The following is a 17,431-nucleotide window of genomic DNA, read 5'->3' as shown; positions in this document are numbered from 1 at the left end:
CTTCTGTTAACAAGCACATTGTGGGCACCACTGAAAGGGAGTCTTGAGAGCATGGCACCTGCATCAGAGTGGATCTAGCCCCTGTGTTCGATAGTGAATGTAGCAAATTGGTATCATTGGTTCATCCTCTTTTCCCCTTCACGTTGATGGACTGCTTGCTGAATGGTTTGCTTTCCCTTTGAAAATGTTGGAGAAAAATCCCATAAGCGATTATGAATTCTGCAGAGCAATAGCTTTCCTTTGGAAAGCAGTTGCACTTTCAAATCAGCAGTTAGGCCACAGCTTGAAATGTGCCTTGGAAGTCATTCTTGCTGGGGGTCTGTGCCTGTGGATAAGCTTGAGGAGTAACAGATTGACTGCTGATGGCTGTGAATGCAGTCGGGCATCTCCCTGATAGGGTGTCCTGTGTGTGCAGCTGTGTGAGAGAAATGCAGTGGCAAATTGATTACCCAAGGGTTATGTTTTACAACAAAAAAAATTTGGGAAAGAACCAATAGCCAAAATACATTTTAATTTATTAAATTAAACCAGTCCATTTGATAAAATACAAGCTTATTATATTACCAGTTTGTTTACAACTGGGTTGATTTTTTTTTAAGAAATACAGTGAATTAAGAAGAGAAACTGAATAGACAATTTATCCTTTTTTTCTTCTTTTTTCTTTCTTTTTTTTTTCTGTTAATAAAGTCCAGGATTTAAATGAACTTAAATTCTTTGAACAAAACCGTTAAAAACATTATAAAGAGATTAAACAAGCAGATTGAATTCTTAGAAACATCTAACATGCAAAACCTGTAGTACAGTTTGAATGTTTCAAATGAATTTCCAGAAAAATGCATCTCCTGAAAAATTATTTTGGCAAGCACTGGTATTACTGTACGTTCCTCTGGGAATTATCGGCAATGCATACGTGTTTGCAGAGTCCCCAGAGTTCATTAAATTTGCCTTAGACTTCAGCTAGTAAGAAGGTTAAGAAAAAAATTCTCCTGTGTTACAGCCTATTTCATTACAGATGAATGAATATCTGATCAGTGTTCAAGTCTGAGGATAGTTTCCTTTCATTCTAGCCAACGCATTTGTGTGTTGCAAACACATAAAGTAAAAGTTTTTCAATTTCTTCCCCCAAAATAATTAGTAAAACCATGAAATAAGCAGTAGACTAATTATATTGCATAAGTTGTTGCAATAGAAACTGTAAACCCACTACAGTCTCGATGAACAAAGGCTAAAAAATGTTTTCTTAAAACACACGTACCTCAGCAAAAGTTAAATGCACACCAATCTAAAAAAATTAGCTTCAGAATAATGATACTTAAAATGGCCTATCTTAAAAATGAAGGATGTCTTACATTCTACGTTACATTTTTTCTTTAAGAAGAGTTTCTAAATAACATTCGCTTCTGGTTGTTCCTAGCATTAGCATTACCAATATACAGGCAATAATTTAGGAATTTCAAGGCAATATTTTCCACCTTGCATATGCAAAGAGGTAACATTTATTAAAAGTATAAGCATGTCCTTTTCATTAAAGGATCACAAATTGCTTTAGGTAAAATCCATATACAATATTTACACTCACCCTAACAGCTATACAAATTACATAAATATCTTAGATCCTCTGGAGTCTGGTAGGTGCCTAGCTGACTCTGTCCATGCAATCCACTCCCAACCAGGCTGGTGCATTGCTGTCAGGGCTCTCTCCCAAAGTTGAGTCCCCTCTTGCTCCTGTGTCAGTTTGGAGCAGTTCAGAAGTTCTGGAAGTCCAGACCAGCCTCTCTGATGCTATGGTTCCTGGTGATGTCACTTGAGGTCCTACTTCAAAACCCTTCAAGAAGCTCAGAAGTCAGCCAGACACTCCCTGTCTTTCACTGGCCTACTTAGAGGGTGCTGCTAAATAAGACTCTTTTTGGTTTCAATTATCCATCCCACTTGTGATTGTTTTCCCTCCCACCCTGTGTAGTTAAGCGTAGGGACGTTGCCCGCAGTACTGCCTTTGCTGCCCAAAGTCAATCTCCTAATGTGACGCCAGCTGGCAGAGTAATGAACCTGCTCCTGTGAGAAACTAGGTCACTCCTCGCAGCGTGTTTTGCCAGTTCTGAACCAAGCGCTTTGCGGTTTGTTGTGTTAACAGAAAGTGTGTGTGCATATCATTAATCACTGGAGCTGTTTTTGATAATACCGGTTCTTTGATCTTAACACTCCTCATGAAAATTGCATAGTGATACTTCTTAACAGAAACACTGCGTTTAAGCTGCCTGGGTGTGAGGAGGGTCCAGGTTCACACGTTGAGGATCCGTGACGGCGCCTGGAAAACAGCAGAAGGGTTGGGGGAGAACCTGGTCTTCACCTCTGGGATCTAGTGGGGTGAGGGGGGAGAGAAACGTTAGTGTGACACAGGGTGCGGCTGTCTGGAGAGTTTGAGGGGTCTGGAGCGTTGTGATGTTCTATCTGCCCTCCCCTGTAACGTGCCACTACCCGACAGGCGTTAGCTCTTGGCTGGGCACACAGGATGATTCAAGGGCAGGTGTGATGCTGCGCCACCGAGGAGGGGCTTTGTTTAACCCACTCCTTGGACCTTGAGGTGTGTGGTGTGATGGGCAGGCCTTGGCAGGAGCCAACCTCTGCAAGATAAAAAGCTGCCCTCATCACAAAGCCCCGCTGGTACATACTCTACAAATATCACAACAAATTCACCACTGGACTGGTGCTGGATTTAAGTGAGAGGAATTACAGTGGTGTCTGTCTGGTCCTTAACCTTTTGGAGAATGCCATCCAGGCTCGGTCAGAATGCTCCACTGCAATGCTTTATGGGGCCACAGGCTATGTGCGCTGTCAACAGAGGCACAGACCCAGTGTACCCGAAGGAGAAAAACTAGTTACTGGCCATGCCAGGCTGTGAAACCGCAAGGACTTTAACAAGGATGTAAACTACTCAGGCCTGGAGGAAAGGTAGAGGTAACAGAGGTTGCTCTCTCTGATGTCTGTGGAGTCAGAATTTCACCCAATATGTAGCTGTTGAGGTTGCACTGAAGCATGAAGGACACCTGGATGCTTGTGTCTTCCCTAATGTTTAAAACCCAAAGGATCTGAAGAAAAGGACTGGCTTTAATTGTGCATCCAGCCCAGGACTCTGGGTGAATCTGACCATAAAACATGGAAGGGTGGAAAGCTTTGCTGGGTGCTGAGTACTTCAATGCACCATCCAAGTAGAGAAAGAAGAGCAAGACCACAGGCAAAGAGAGTACAGGAAAAGCTATTGATCTCTTTGTTGCATTGTTCTGATTTTTCCATTCCCCTGGGGATGCATCTGACATGCTGAGGAACAAGAGGAGCATCACAAACAGCCTGTACACACAGTAGCTGGGGAGAACCACCAGTCTGAGTCCTACATGCAGGCTGTTAGGACACAACATAAACCTACTTCCCATGTCCAGCAAAGCCATGGGCTTCAGGCAAGAGGGAAAGTCCAAATGGCTAAGTGTAAACCAGGAAGAATCTGACTTCTCTTTGAACTGGTGGCTCCTCGGCACCATCTTCATTCCAGACTACACCTTTCCCATGTTGTCCCAGAAAAAGGGACCTTTGCTTTCATGGTCCAGAGTGTGGTGGCATGTGTTTGTGTCTGGGATTCCAGACTTCTCTTTCTCTTCCTCCAGAACCAGGATAGAGACTGTAAGGGGTTCATCTAGGACCCTCTCATTTGCATCCTATCTGCCAAGTAGGAAGACACTGTATTTTGCCCCTCCGGTGTCAAAATAAAAGATTAAATGCAAGGGTCAAAATGCAAGGTTTAAGGGTTAAATAACCTCTATCCTCATTGTTGCACCTCAGAGCAGCCCAGACTATTCAGAGCAAGGAGGAAGTTTTGGTGAGGTTTGCAAATTCTGTTGTGCCTGAGGTCAATTGTCCCACTTTCAGTAGAGCTTGGATATACCCAGCTTGTGCCTTGTTGCAGCAGTGTGTCAGCAATCCTCTGCGGAGGAGGCACTTGACTGTCTGCTGATTAAACACTTCTTCCTTGTGTCCTCCAAGGCAAAGATTTACTTTTTACATGTGGCCCTGGAGTAGCTGCTATTACCTCTAACGGCACAGCACGCTGCGGCTGGGGAATTCAGCCCCGGCCTCATCGCTGCTTTCTGAGTCACTTGGTGCAGCCTGTGAATGGCTTTTGCGGTTGGTTGTGAAGCACCATTCTCTCCGGTGGTCTAATGCAAAAAGCAGCTAAACCAGAGCCTTGTCAGTGTGCACTTTCCTTCCTTGTGGGGATGGGGAGGATGTGGGGCCCTGCCAGGGAAAATGCTGAGTACAGAGAGAACGTTTCCTTGTGGGATTTTCAGTAATGTTTAGATGTATTTTGCCAACAAGCAAACAATCTTATGCTGGTTGTAGAAACTTGCAGAAAAATCCCAAGGAAGTCTCAGAGGCCCAAGAGCTGTGTGTCTTGGCTGCTTGCCACAGCTATGTCCTCCTTGGTGTTGGTAGCAGGGGCAGCTTCTGCCCTTACCAGCATAGGGGAGTTCTGTCCTGTCTGGGTGGGTGCTGTTCCTCAGGCTGTGATCTGCAAATGTTCCCATGCAAACACCTGTGTCCGTGGTTGATGTTAGCTCCAGAGGTTGAATCTTGTGCTACAGCCCTAACACCAGTGCACACTGACTGCTCTGAGTGTGTGCAGAGGGTGTAAATGCACCTTCCACAGAGAGAATGACACATGCCTTGTATGTAAGGTGTTCAACTGAGGGAATCGTGAATCTTGGAACTTCCTGACTGCCGCGCAGTTTAAAATCTTGGTCTCGGGTTGAATTATGATAAGTTACAGTATGACATTCTCTACCATGTCTCTCTGAAAGCAAGGGATGGCCACATTACCTAATGGGCAGTGATGAAAGAGTGGTCAATGAGGACATGGCTTTATTCTTACATGCACCACACCAATAAAAAATGAGTTCCTGGTGTGTACTTTGGCCTTTACTCACATTGACTTTGGGATTTTAAAAATGTTAATTACCTTAAAATCTGCCTTGTAGCTTGTCTCTTGAACAAAATGGTCTTCTGGGATAATGAAGCCTTGCTTTGTCTTTATAGGCTTGGATGGTTTTGCTCCAGTCCATGGGCGATACTCTTGCCTGAAATGAGATTGTCAAGATAGAAAAACCCATAAAACACAACATACTCACAGGGTACCTCTGCACAGAGTGGTTGCAAAGCCAGAAGGCAAGGCTGGTTACAATCGGCTCATAAGATGGAACTTGTCTGAGGCATACTGAGAACTGAGCCTAGGGGCCTGCCTCTCTCAGAAAGCCCAGGCTGAAAGATGCCACAGGGCATAGGCAGGGCTAACTGACTTAACTCCTCTGTTATTCCTGGCAAAATTGTGCTCTCTCACAGAGGTGCTTGGTGTTTTCCTCCTCTATAAGAAAAAGTCAGGGTGACTTTTTGCTTGATAGCTCATTGACCACTTACAATGTAAAATATTCTCTGGCTCATTGGTCACTTACAATGTAAAACAACTTGGTCTGAGGCTGCGAGTGCCTAGTCTTCACACGCGTGGAGGGAGGCTGCTGATGTTCCCCTACTTGGCTTTAGCTCGCCCAACAGCAGGCGCCTTTACCATTGCGTGCTGTGCTGTGCCTCTGTGGCAGCTCAGTCTGAAATGCATCTGAAGGGACGCACCATCTCAGCTGGCAGATGCTTCTGCTGATGATTTTTCTTCAGATGGGGGCAAGTGCTTTGACTTTGCATGATGATGTCTGAGAAAGGTGGCACTTGGCTGATCTATTCTTGGCGCAGTGACATCTGAGAAATGAGTGAGGAGATGCACTGAGGAAGGGGCAGCACATGTTTCAAGAGCACTGAAGAGCAGCATGGCAAGGTCTGGCTTAGCTTGGCTGCCCGCTCCCTTCTGCAGCCTTCCCTCTGCTTCTCTCTACCTCTTGTCACATCAGCCTTCACTAATGCCCTCTCCATTAGGACTTTCTGGATGCTGCAGTAGCAGCCAGCTGAGCTGGCGTGTCTGCTCTCAGGAGAAGACAGAAGTCTGCTCTCTGTGTACGTAACTCTGGCAACCAATTCAGGCAGCTTCTGTAGCAAAAGTAGAGGCGACTACCCAAGATGTCACAATTTTATGTTTATAGCCTGGCATATTTAAATAATAAATGCGTTCTACTAGCTGCTTATACACAGGATCAAGGGCTAAGACTGAGTCCTGAGCCACGTCCAGGCTACGGAAATAGGCTGTGTTTTAATGTGCTGAGCTTAGCTTTGATCGCAGCCTTTCTGATTCTCGTTTTTCCCAAGCATGCTATTTGCTATTTTGATAGTAGCTGCAAATTCCTCTTTTAAAAATCTTATTTAAAGAATGGAAGTGCAGAGTATTATTTTAGAATGTATAGTTTGGTCTTGATCCTTTTAGTATATTACCAAAATATCCACTGCCTGGTTTATGCTTGATTTCTTAACATAGACTCAGCCTTAAAATGCTGCCTCTTTTCTTGGTTGATTTGTAGACTCAGGGTACAGTCCTGGACTGTATCTAAGCCAGTGAGAAACCAGCATGCTAACACAATTCCAAAAAATTAAGTAACTGTTTCTTGTCCGAGTTAGCTGCCAGCACTGGCCTCCTGTCAGGACAGATGAGTACGGGTGCAGGCACAAGGAAAGGGGCAGGAGCTCGCAGCCAGGGCTGACAGTAGTTTGTCAGTTTGAGTGAAGGTGGAGAGAGTTCTTAAATCCACGTAGTTACTAATGGATATTGCTCTGTGGAAGAGCTTCCTTCCTGCTGTCAGAAAGCAAAACCAGGCCCCTGTCAGGGCTGTCTATGTGCACTGCAAATCTTGTCTATAATCGGTTTGCTCTTGCTGTTCTGAGCCGCCACCTCCCGCCTTCTCTGCATCTTGCCGTTCAGGCTTGCTCAGACAGCAGGTAAGTGCCTGTGCAGCTCTCCTGGTGCTGCTGGTGCAGTTCCTGCTGCTTTCACACCTCAGGATAAGTAAGCACCTTTGCAGAAATGTGATTTTGGCCAAACGCTGCCACAAGAAGACATTCGGCAGGGAATCCCAGATGCATGTGAATGCAGAATTAAATCTGAGCTCTGCTCTGCTGCGCAGCCAGAGGGAGGACACAGAGCTACTGGGCAAAATATCAGCAAAATGGTACAAAATCATCAATTACATCCCAGCAGTTTCCAGGAACTGGAACCTGCTACCCCACATAAAGCCAGATTGCATCAAGGGTGCTGGTGGCATTGATTCCCAACCATTCACCCTCGCGCCAGCTGGTCTCCCTACTGCATTACGCTGCAATGGAGTGTGTCCCCAGCTTTCAATGAATGACTGTGCTGCCTGTCTCTGCAGTCGCCGCTTTGTAGCAGATCATTTGCTGATTTGGCAGGCCCCCGAACACAGCCCTTTTGGATCACAGGACCCTCATTTTGGCTGGGAGCCAAACTGTTCTCCTCTCAGCCTGGATAGCCAAAACTATTTTCAAAGCACCTACATGCAATCAGGAAACGCTCTCCCTTCACCCACAGGAACAGAAATGTGAGGGCAGATACAGTCACGGCTCAGACCCACAACAGCATTTCTTATTTGGAATTGGGATTTCCCCATGGAGGAAGCCTGGACTCTGAGCCACAGGGAAGGGCTGGACAAAACACAGACAACTTATCCCCTCTGGGAGCTGGGGCACTTGAAACAAAACGAGAAATGAAAATTATAACCTTTGGTCCAGAAAGTACAGCTAACTAAATTTGCTCTGCCTTTTAGCTTGCAGGACACATCACCCATCTCCAGATGTATAGCCAAAAGTCAGAAGGAGCACGAGCACAAATACTAGTTTGGTGACTTGACTAGACATCGGTCTTGGAGTCATAAGTGGAGACAAAATGCATGAGCTACTCTGAGCCTGGGGAAGAGGAACTACCTGTTTTCAATGTTACTTAGTTTAAGATGTGAAGTGCCAAGATTTAGTGACTGTCTTCCAGGTCCAGCTCAGCCGTGTGTTGCCTCTCCCTCTCTCCCCCATTCATTACCATGGGTGGTGTCTCCTCCAAGACCACACAAGTAGCAGTTATTAGCAAGAGAACAGAGTGGCGGGAGAGGAAATTACAGAAATGGCATGGAGAAGGGGAGAGCCCTGTGTGGTGTGACATCCAGCTGCCGCTGGGGATGAACACGAGACAATGACTGTTGCTGCTGGAGACAGTCATCTTTGTCCTTCCTGCTGTACCCCTCCTCCTCCTCCTCCTCCTCCCCTTGTCCCTAGACAGTAGCAATCACCAGGTTACCTCGGGGCTGCAAGGACCTGCAGTGGAGGGGAAATAACCTGCAGGTCTGTAACTCAGTATCCAGGCTCTCTTTAGATTCTCTTTGGTTCTCCATTGTTACAACCTAGAGGTGAGATTTTTGATCTCCATAAATAGAAGTGACCCAGTGGTACTTATAAGTACTAAAGCACTGAAGTTGTGAAAGAAAAAGGCTTTAAAATAGTAGAGATCAAAAGGGAAGGGCTGCTTTTTGTTTACTGCTATTTCTTTACATCTGACTCACTCTAGGAAGGAATAAGAAGCAGCTTTTTGCAGGTGGTTGCCCCTCTTACTCTGTGGAACTGTTTGGTCACATAAATCACTGCTTTGTTGATTGTTTCTTTGCCCCTTCTCATAATTGGTTAATAGGGTCCAGGGAAAGGTGCTTCTTTTGTAATATGTCAGGATGTGTCTGGAGGGGAAGGTTTGGATCAATGCAGTGTAAGACTGAGATGCGCTAGTGGCCTGCTGGGACAGTCTAACCCCCTGGTGGTGATGGGAAAGTGAGCAAGTGGGAGTACAGCTTATGTATATGCTAGAAACAAAAAAGCATTGGACTATTAATTACCAGGGGTTACCATGAAGCCCAGCTTTGAAGAGAGCTGTTTCAGTGAGCTGGTGGTTGTGTGCCATCTCCCTCCCCGGGGTAAGCAGGACCACCTGTACCAGGGCTGTTGAACAGCCTACACAGGAGGTCAGGCAGGGGGATGCTCTCATCATGATTCACTGTGTGGCCTCACAGAAGTCAGAGGATGATTTGGGAATGATGGATTCAGGATTGGTCCTTCTGTTCCTTCCACAGTGTGCTGCTGTTGCAGCTCAAGCTGCTGGGTGCTGCGAGCCACACGGCTGCCAGCCCAAGTGCTGCTTCCAGCTCTTCCCCTGTTTCATGCTCCACAAATGTTTTCTGGCCTTGCAGAGAAAACTGCCTGTGAAATCTTTTTATTTCACTGACCTAGTGAAAATCTAACCTAGAAAGCTTTCTAATTTCACCAAAATGGAAGGCAGTTCTGTTGGGCATGGAGAGGCAGAGGGCGGAAACACCAACTGTGCTGTTTGCAATGCTGGGGCTGCCATTTCCAGCCAGAGTTACCTTCAATGTTTATAGCATTCCTTTGCCCCAATGATGACACCAATGCCATCATAGTTGTCATTTTTGTACCTCATCTTTACGTCATGGTTTGCTTTGCATGATTATCAGTGGCATTCTGAGCCACTGCATCACAGTCCCATTTCTCATTTAAGAAATGGAGAAAAAGGCTCATTCCGTATAGCTGAACTTAACTCTGAGCTATACTGCCTGAGCTAGTCTGCATTTATTCTTCCACCGCCCTCTTCCTTCTCATACCCAGCACAGCAGTGAGAATTAAACAGCATGATGAACATTCATCCTATTTTCTCTTCATAAGGAAAGTTGTGTGCACAGCTTGGGCATGTTACTTTCTTTTCAAAGCACACACTACTCCGGATGTCTGTTGGGGAAGCCAAGGTGTGCAAGGGGTTCAGGCAGAAGGTGTAGGGTGTGAAATGTCTCCCTGTTTGTGATGCAGCTCCTTGCAGGCTCCTGGCATGGCCATGTAGCCGCCCCTTCAGGTGGGACAGTTTTGTGTTACTCAGGCAGAGCTGGGCAGCCAGCCGTGCTCTCCCAGAGCACAGGCTGAGTCCGCTTCCCACAAAGACTTACACCCACCAGGGTGCTGGGACATCTCCTGGTCAATGGAGGACTGCACATGTTCTGAGTCATGGATGCAGTGGTGAGAGCTCTGCATGACGGACAAAGCCAGGAGGCCCTCCTGGATGATGGAGCCATTAAGCTGCTTTTCCTCTGAGCTATGTCAGACACCGGTGAGGTGCTGGAGGCCCTTCCAAGCCTTGGACACAGGAGCAGATTGTGCCCATTGTCCTATCCAGCCAAAGAGCAGAGAGCAAGGACAGAAATGGGGGAAAGGAAAGGCTGATGGAGGGGAAAAAATAGAGAGGTAGAGGAAAGACATAGCAGAGGGGTAGAGAGACCAGCACCGAGGAATTGCAGAAGAGGAAAGCAGAAGATGCCTGGCTGCTTCCTGACTCAGTTCTCACCTGTAGCAAGGTCAGGCAGTACCTGGAGCTGCTCATAACTCACAGGAAAGAAGCAACAGCAAAAGACTGGACTGAAAGGCCAGGGAAAAAAAACCTTAAGGCTCAAACTGTTGTTTTAGGGTGAGTTTTGGGGGCTTGCTCTGCTCACAGACAGATCCCTGAGGAAGAAGCACTTACAGTGGTGTGATAGCACAGGCAGCTGCTTCTCTCTATTGGAGCAGTGTGAATGGGGGTTTGTGGGCAGGTCTTAGGGTCTTGACTTCTGTCATGACCCCAGTTCCCATTCTTTTCCCTTTTCTTCTAATGTAAGTCTGGGTGTACTCCGAGTGGAGGAAATTCTTCCAACCTTTATGCAACAGCTTTGAATCTTCCCCATTTCAGTTCTGCAGTGTACTTTGCACAACAGACATCCCCTCTTGAGCTACTCTTTCCAGCCCCCCTCACTCTCTCCTCCCACAGCTCTGTCCCTCTCCAAGCCCTCCCTTCCCCTGGCCAAGCTATGCAGCACACAGTCTCTCTGGATCTATCCCAATGCCTGCACCAAGCAAGCTTACTTCTTAAACAGCGTCAAAATCAGGGGCTTCAGTATTAATTTCCCCAAGCACCAAGATACTTAAGAATGTAAAGATAACTGTAAGCCTTGATTATAAAAGCTTTACTCCTATTATTAAGGATAAGCATGCATTTAAATATCTTGCTGGATCAAGGATGGAGCTCCTCATACACAGTACTATTAACCCTGCCAGCTCAGGTGTGTGCTGTGATCCCATACATTGCTGAACATGAGTGCAGGGTTTTTTTCTGTTTTCTTCCCCACAGCTGAAATAAGATGCTTTTCAACATGAAGCAGTCACCACAGTTCACCTTGCCTTTCTGCACAAGCAGTATTTGAAGGTGGGTGAATAGTACAGACAGCCAAATAACATGCTCTGTGACTGCACCCATGGTTATGGGGGAAAGGGTCATTCCCCTTCATTCTGCGGTATCTCCTGTGGTGGGGAGGATGTCTGCTCCATGGTCACAGTGCAACCACTGGCACACACTGAATACTCACGCAAGAAGATGGGAGTTCAGTTTGCTGAGGGATCTTCCACCCTGCTATTACCAAAATCATTAGCAATGGCACATCAGGCCCTTTCCCCTTAATGACCCCAGCTCTCTACACATTTTCTTTTCATCAAAACAAAATTGCCCACTCTTGGTGAGCAGGAAACCCTGCTAATCTCAAGGTCCCCAGCTTGGTCTGCTTTACTGCTGTGCCTCCCACCTGTGAGTAAGTCGGCTGCTCTCGACTCTCACGCCTGCTCAAAACACCTATAGTGCAGAAACACCAACCTCAGACATCAGGCTCTGCTCGGGGCTGGCACTGCATGTGTGCAGAAATTCAGAGTCATCCTCCCCCTCCCCTGAGTGCTAATACAAGCAAAGCTGATGGGTGGGGGAAGAAGAGGCAAAACAATCACTCACAGCTCCGATGCAACATTTTCACTTACACATTTGAAGTGCTTTCCAAAAGCTAGCAGGTTACCGAAGGGGAAACTGAGGTCTGAACTGACTTAAAGAAGTACAGCTGAGCCTTGAACAGGGTTCTCCTTCCAGCAATACCAGCCCTGGCAGAGAGGTTGTGCCTTCATCCCCATTGCCTTCTAACAAGGTAAGATGACACCCAGAGAACAGAGCCAGCTGGAGGTACCTGCTGACAGCACCGGCTTCTCTCATCCGCTGTAGAAGGGAGCTAAGGAAAGCACTTACATATTCCTAAAATGTCTGCTAAATGCAATCAAGACCTAGTACTACAATTAATTAATCGTGTGCAAAGCCAGAAGTACGCAGCATCTGCAACTTATTGCTGAAAGGGAGAAGCCACTTCCAAGACCCAGAAGGACAAATCCTTATGAAGGTGCAGAGGGGGCCCCTCAGTGCTTTCTTCCACCTCCTCCAGCATCAGTAAGGTGTACTCTACCGCAACCCTCTGCAGCGGTCGCTGGGATCTTTTCACAGTTGGAGCACATCCCATTTTAGCCTTCCAAGTGCAGCTTGTATTGATCTGCCTCGGCCTGTGTGCCTGAGCTCCCTCCATGTAGGCCAGTTGGGGTTTGACTTCATTCAGACCCTGCAACTCCAGCCAAAATCCAGGTACCAGAGACAGAAGCTGCCCCAAAGATGTGGGGACACGGGGCAATAGTTTGGAGGGAGCTGTGCTGTCCTTTCACCCTTTATATAGAATTATTCGTTCAAAATTAAAAACATCTTTGCTTCCTCAGAGGTACAGGTATTCTTCCAACACCCCCTCCACCTTTATCTTTCTTCAGGCCATAGAAAGGCTCCCCCAGAAGTCACTAGGAATGGGTCTTTTTGTCTTGGTCACTGATCCCGGGGGTGGGTTTATTTTGTTCTGGCAAATGCCACGTCAGGCTGACTGACTGCACCATGCACAGCCAGTTTTGTATGCAGATGAGTTTTCTTCTGTGCTTAAAAGAGTGCAGAGAGAAAGATGTAGCAGCAACTTGCAGAATGAAGTCTCATGGGAGCAGTGCACCGATGCACAAAAGCGTAACAAAAGGTGCTGAACATTATAGGGGACTCACTGCTACACTTGGGTGTTCCACAAAAACAAACATTCAATACGCTGTTGTAGAACTGTGCAGTCAAAATCCCTGAATTAAAAAGAGACAAACAAACCACAAAACTGAAAAAAAACCCCAACGCCTTCCAGAATTAAGAAAACCATCACTGCCATTAGCAGCTTGGAGTGGACCATATATCAACACCAACTTTTCTGCACCGTCCTGTTCAAGCCAGTGTTACCCTCCCTTCAGATCTTTTCTCTTGAACATTAAGGAAGCCCAGGCAGCTGCCGAGACCTGACAAAGTCACAAAATGCAGCTGGAGGCTGCTGCCTGGCAGCACCCACACTGCCAGAGCCGATCCTGCGGGCAGGAGCCTCGCGGTGCACGCCTGACCCGGCGGGGTGCGGAGCCTGCCGCACCACCGGTAGCATGTGGGTCTCAAATGACCCATTTCTTCTGGGAGCAGATGCAGCTCCCCACACCCACGAGAGGCCCACGATCCTCAGGGCCCCTCAACCCACTCACGGGGCTGAGCCATAGGGAAGGGCTGATCCACCTGCAATAGCAGAGAAGGGGAAATCTCCCCAGCATTCTCCCTTGAAACAGAATGAAGGTCTGACCAAAACCACGTGTCTTCCACACCTTCGCTCCTCTCCAACCCACCTGCAGTAGTCCCTGCCTGCATGTCTCTGCACAGGACACCCTCTCCTTTCTCCCAGACCCCCTAAAAGCATTCTGTAGTTCACACCCAACCTCCTCCTGAGGGCCCAGCACCCTCCAGCTGCCCCCCGGTAACACAACCCCCCTTTGCTTTGCCTCTACCACAGCTGATCTGCCTTTCCTGCCTCCCCAGCGCTGCCTCCTCACCTGTGGGTGGGTGCAGCCTACAAGAAGCGGGGCAGGTCCCACCTGCCAGAGGGTAGTGGAGCTGAGTGGCCACCAAGGGACAGCGTAATGCACAGGGAGGGTCTTTTTCTCCTGTTAGGAAGATGAAGAACATCAACACTTAATGGTGCTGTTTGGCTGCTGCCTGAAGAGGAGATAAATGTCTGCAGACTGCAGTGCTGCCTTTGGAAAACAATAAGGTAAGAGGAAAGCAGGACTGAACTGCAGCTGTGTTAGTGGAAATCCTGCTGTGGGGGCTCAGCTTGCAGAGGGTGGGGGTGCTGTGGATTGTCCCTTCCCTGCCTCACACCAGTGGAGCACTCCTGGGGCTTTGGTGGGACCAAAGCTACCAAACACAAACCCAGTGCCCCAGGCATAACTGAAAATGAGCGTGAGTGACTCTGTCAAGTACCAGCCACTCCACCCCTGCTTAGTCTTTATTTATTAAAAAAAAAAAAAGCAACAAATCCAAATAGACTCTTGCAGCCTGTGAAGCTATTGTGGACTCTCCTCCTGCTGCTTGTTGTGACTCCTATGACTTTTCTAGGGCACATTCAGTGGTATGGGGATTCCTTAAATTTGCAGTGTCATACTGGGTGATAATTCAAAGAAGCTGTGGGAACTCCTGGAATAAGACAAAGGTGGTTTGACTTGTACAGCCCCGTCTGCATTAGTTGTTCTGTATAGCCCTCAAACAACTTAAAGGTGTTATGTGAGAACTGTATCCTGAGGTGGTTGCCCCAGCTTGTCCTCTGTCCTCGTCCTGCATGAATCCTCCTGTCAGCTCTGAGGAGTTCCCCGACTACCCTGAGGTCTCACTTTTTCTAAAACTTTTGATTTGCGTGTTGGTATCTCGCCACTGCTTTGTCCTGTGATCTGCAGATCTTTTGCTCTTTCATGACAGCAGTTGGGAGCCCCGTGTATGAACAGACGAGTCAGAGGGCGGCAAGGTGTGAGAAGTGACTCTTTGCTGAGGGGTGGAACAGCTGTAGGGAAGCTGCAGCTCTAGTGCAGGCTAATGTGCCCTTCCTCTGGGGTCAGGCTTCAAGAGGCGGCGGAGGCTTCAACAGCAATATGGAGATGGATGTGTTTCCGAAAGATGAACATTGCTAGTCTTGTTTAGGCAGGCTTCTCTGTTGAAGTAATTCCTGCGCTCCTAGGAAATTTAAAAGTGCTTTTCTTTTACTCTGTGATTGTCCTGTGAGATGTGGCAAAGGATAAGATGGCACATAAATTCAGACACTGCAGTTATCCCTTCCAGAGTCGTATATTAACTGCACCAGTACCAGGGCAGCTGCCTGAGCGGGGTAGAGTGGGACCAGCAATACGCTCTCTCACGCAGGGCTGTAATCCTTCCCAGGGCCCCCAGTGTGTTTGTCTTAAAAGCGCTGTGATAAATAATCTAATGAACTGCAATTATGAAAAGAAACGTCTCCTAGGTACATAATAGATAGTAAGTGTCTAAATACTTGGAATTCTATTGGAATAAAAATAATTGCTCTATTAATATACCTCATAGGTATATTAAAACCTGCCAAACACCATTATGAGGGAGCATGTGGTCCCAACGTGAAAGCAGTACCGCGTTCAGCAGCAGCCTTGTAGGAGCTGAAATCCCCTCTCCTCCCTCAGAAGGAGAACAGGGGCTGAATTTCGGTGCATCCTGCCTGATTGCTTGTTCCAGAAAATGAGTGTCGGTAGCAGTCATGCTGATCACAGGGAAAGGAAGGCATCAATAACATAAAAGTCACTTAATCGTTTTTAAAAGCTCTTTGGGAAAGGTGGTGTGTGACAGTTTTCCCCATTACCCACACTGGCACGTTCTGGAGGGTGCAGCCCCGGTGTCTTTGCGTCTGACTAATCCCCGAGGCGGTTTTGGCTCGATCGAACGCGGCGTTCCAGGGGTCTTAAAGGGAAAAAGCCGGTGGCAGGGGCGGGCTGGGGGGGCGCAGCTGCCGAGTGCGGACAGGTCCCGGCGGCGGGGGGGATCCCGGCCCGGCTTTCTCCCGCTCTGCCCCCGGCCGGAGCTCGGGGAGGCGGGAGGCTGGGCGGCCCCGCGGGCGCGTACCGGGGCGGGCTCTGCTGCAGAGGCTTTAGGGGAGGTGCGGGCCGGGCTCGGGACCCGCCGGGGAAGCAAGCGACGCTTTTAAGGACCGCACCTCCAGAAGCCCACGCGGCTTTGGCGACAGGGCGAGCCCGCTGGCGTGGCGGCGGACCCTGCCCCTCCTCCCCCCGGGTTACAGCTCCCCCCCGCCCCCCGGCGCGGCCGCTCGCCGGCATCCCCGCCCCGCGCTGCGGAGGAGCATCCCCCGCCCGCGGCAGGAGCCCCCCCCGGGGCTCGGGGCGGGGAGCGGGGCGGTCGCCGGGGCCTGGTTACCTGTAGGAGGTGGTGTGGCCGCCGTCCGCCTGCGAGCGCGGCCGGAGCTGCTCGGGGCCGCCGCAGCCGTCGGCCGCCGGCCTCCCGCCGCCGCCGGGCAGGGCGCAGGCGGCGCGGCCCGGGGCGGGCTGGGGGACGGCCCCGTCCCTCCCGCCGCTGCCGCCGCTGCTGGCGCTGACCCAGGGGAAGGCGTCCCGCCTCGGGAGGGGCCACGCTCTGAAGTCCCGCCGGTACTGGGTCTCCGCCGCGAAGGGCTCCCCGGCGGCCGCCGCCCGGCTCCTCCCGCGGCCGCCCGGCTTCCCGGCGGCGGGGGGGTCCCGCGGGCGCGGGGCCGGGGCGGGCGGGCGGGCGCTGCCCCGCGGGGGGGGTCCGCCGCGCTGGGCCGCCCCGTCCTCCTGCTCCTCGATGTCCGAGTAGTTGTGGATGGTGAGCGGCACGGAGAGGTCGGACTTGTCCAGCTGGCTCCAGAAGCGGGCCAGGCAGCACACCCGGCTGATGCAGGGCCAGGCCATGGCCGCAGCCCCCCGCCTCGCCCGCAGCGGCGCCCGCGGCTCCGGCGCCCGCAGCCGGCCGCGCACCCGGCTTCAGCCCTCATCGGCGGCAGCCCCTCCTCCCGCCGCCCCCTTCCCCCGGTAATGACACCCCCTCGCCGGGATTACGGCCCGCGCACGTGACCCGGGCTGCCGGCGGGAGCTCCGTGCGGCTCCCGGGGCCGGCGGGGGAGAAGCGGCCGAGAGCGGACCCGGGCTGCGCTTCCCCAGGCCCCGCCGGTGGCCGCTCCCGGGTGCTGCTGCGCTGCAGCGGCAGCCCCGCCGTGTCCTGCCCTGCCCTGCCGTGCCCCGCCGCCTTGGCGGGGCTGGGGGCCCTCTGGGGGTACCGGCTGCCCCCTCTTCCTGCGCCTTCGAGGCTGGATGTCGGGTTTATGCGTTAGGATAAGCTCGGTAGCATACCCAGTCACAGCGCCGAGCGAGGAGTGTTGCTTAATGATAATTTCTAACTTGCTTAATTATAATTTCAAGTTAGCCGTAACCATTTATCATTAGAGAAAGCATTTGTATACGAAAACTGGTATTTATAAAATAAGCGATCTGGATGAGAAATAGCAGCTTCGCGATGCTAGTTTCCAGTAGCTGTCTACAAAAACCCCATCTCTCTTAACATTCCCCTCCTCCATTTACATTAACAGTTTAACCACTTCACTTTTAAAATGCTACCTATTGA

General features: G+C 49.7%; 1 protein-coding gene across 1 annotated transcript; it reads right to left on the bottom strand.

The window, feature by feature from the left end:
- Positions 1-494: 494 nt before the first annotated feature.
- Positions 495-16,798, bottom strand: MAP6D1 (MAP6 domain containing 1). Its single transcript, XM_074877783.1, has 3 exons — positions 16,211-16,798; positions 5,006-5,123; positions 495-2,356 (listed from the first exon to the last, which is right to left on the bottom strand). Exons 1-3 carry the CDS (start codon positions 16,720-16,722, stop codon positions 2,279-2,281), a joined length of 708 nt encoding a protein of 235 aa, XP_074733884.1. The 5' UTR covers positions 16,723-16,798; the 3' UTR covers positions 495-2,278.
- Between the last annotated feature and the right edge of the window lie 633 nt (positions 16,799-17,431).

The sequence above is a fragment of the Strix uralensis genome, chromosome 9, assembly GCF_047716275.1.
Source record: "Strix uralensis isolate ZFMK-TIS-50842 chromosome 9, bStrUra1, whole genome shotgun sequence".
Taxonomy (NCBI): domain Eukaryota; kingdom Metazoa; phylum Chordata; class Aves; order Strigiformes; family Strigidae; genus Strix; species Strix uralensis.
This window is presented reverse-complemented; position numbering and strand designations above follow the sequence as displayed.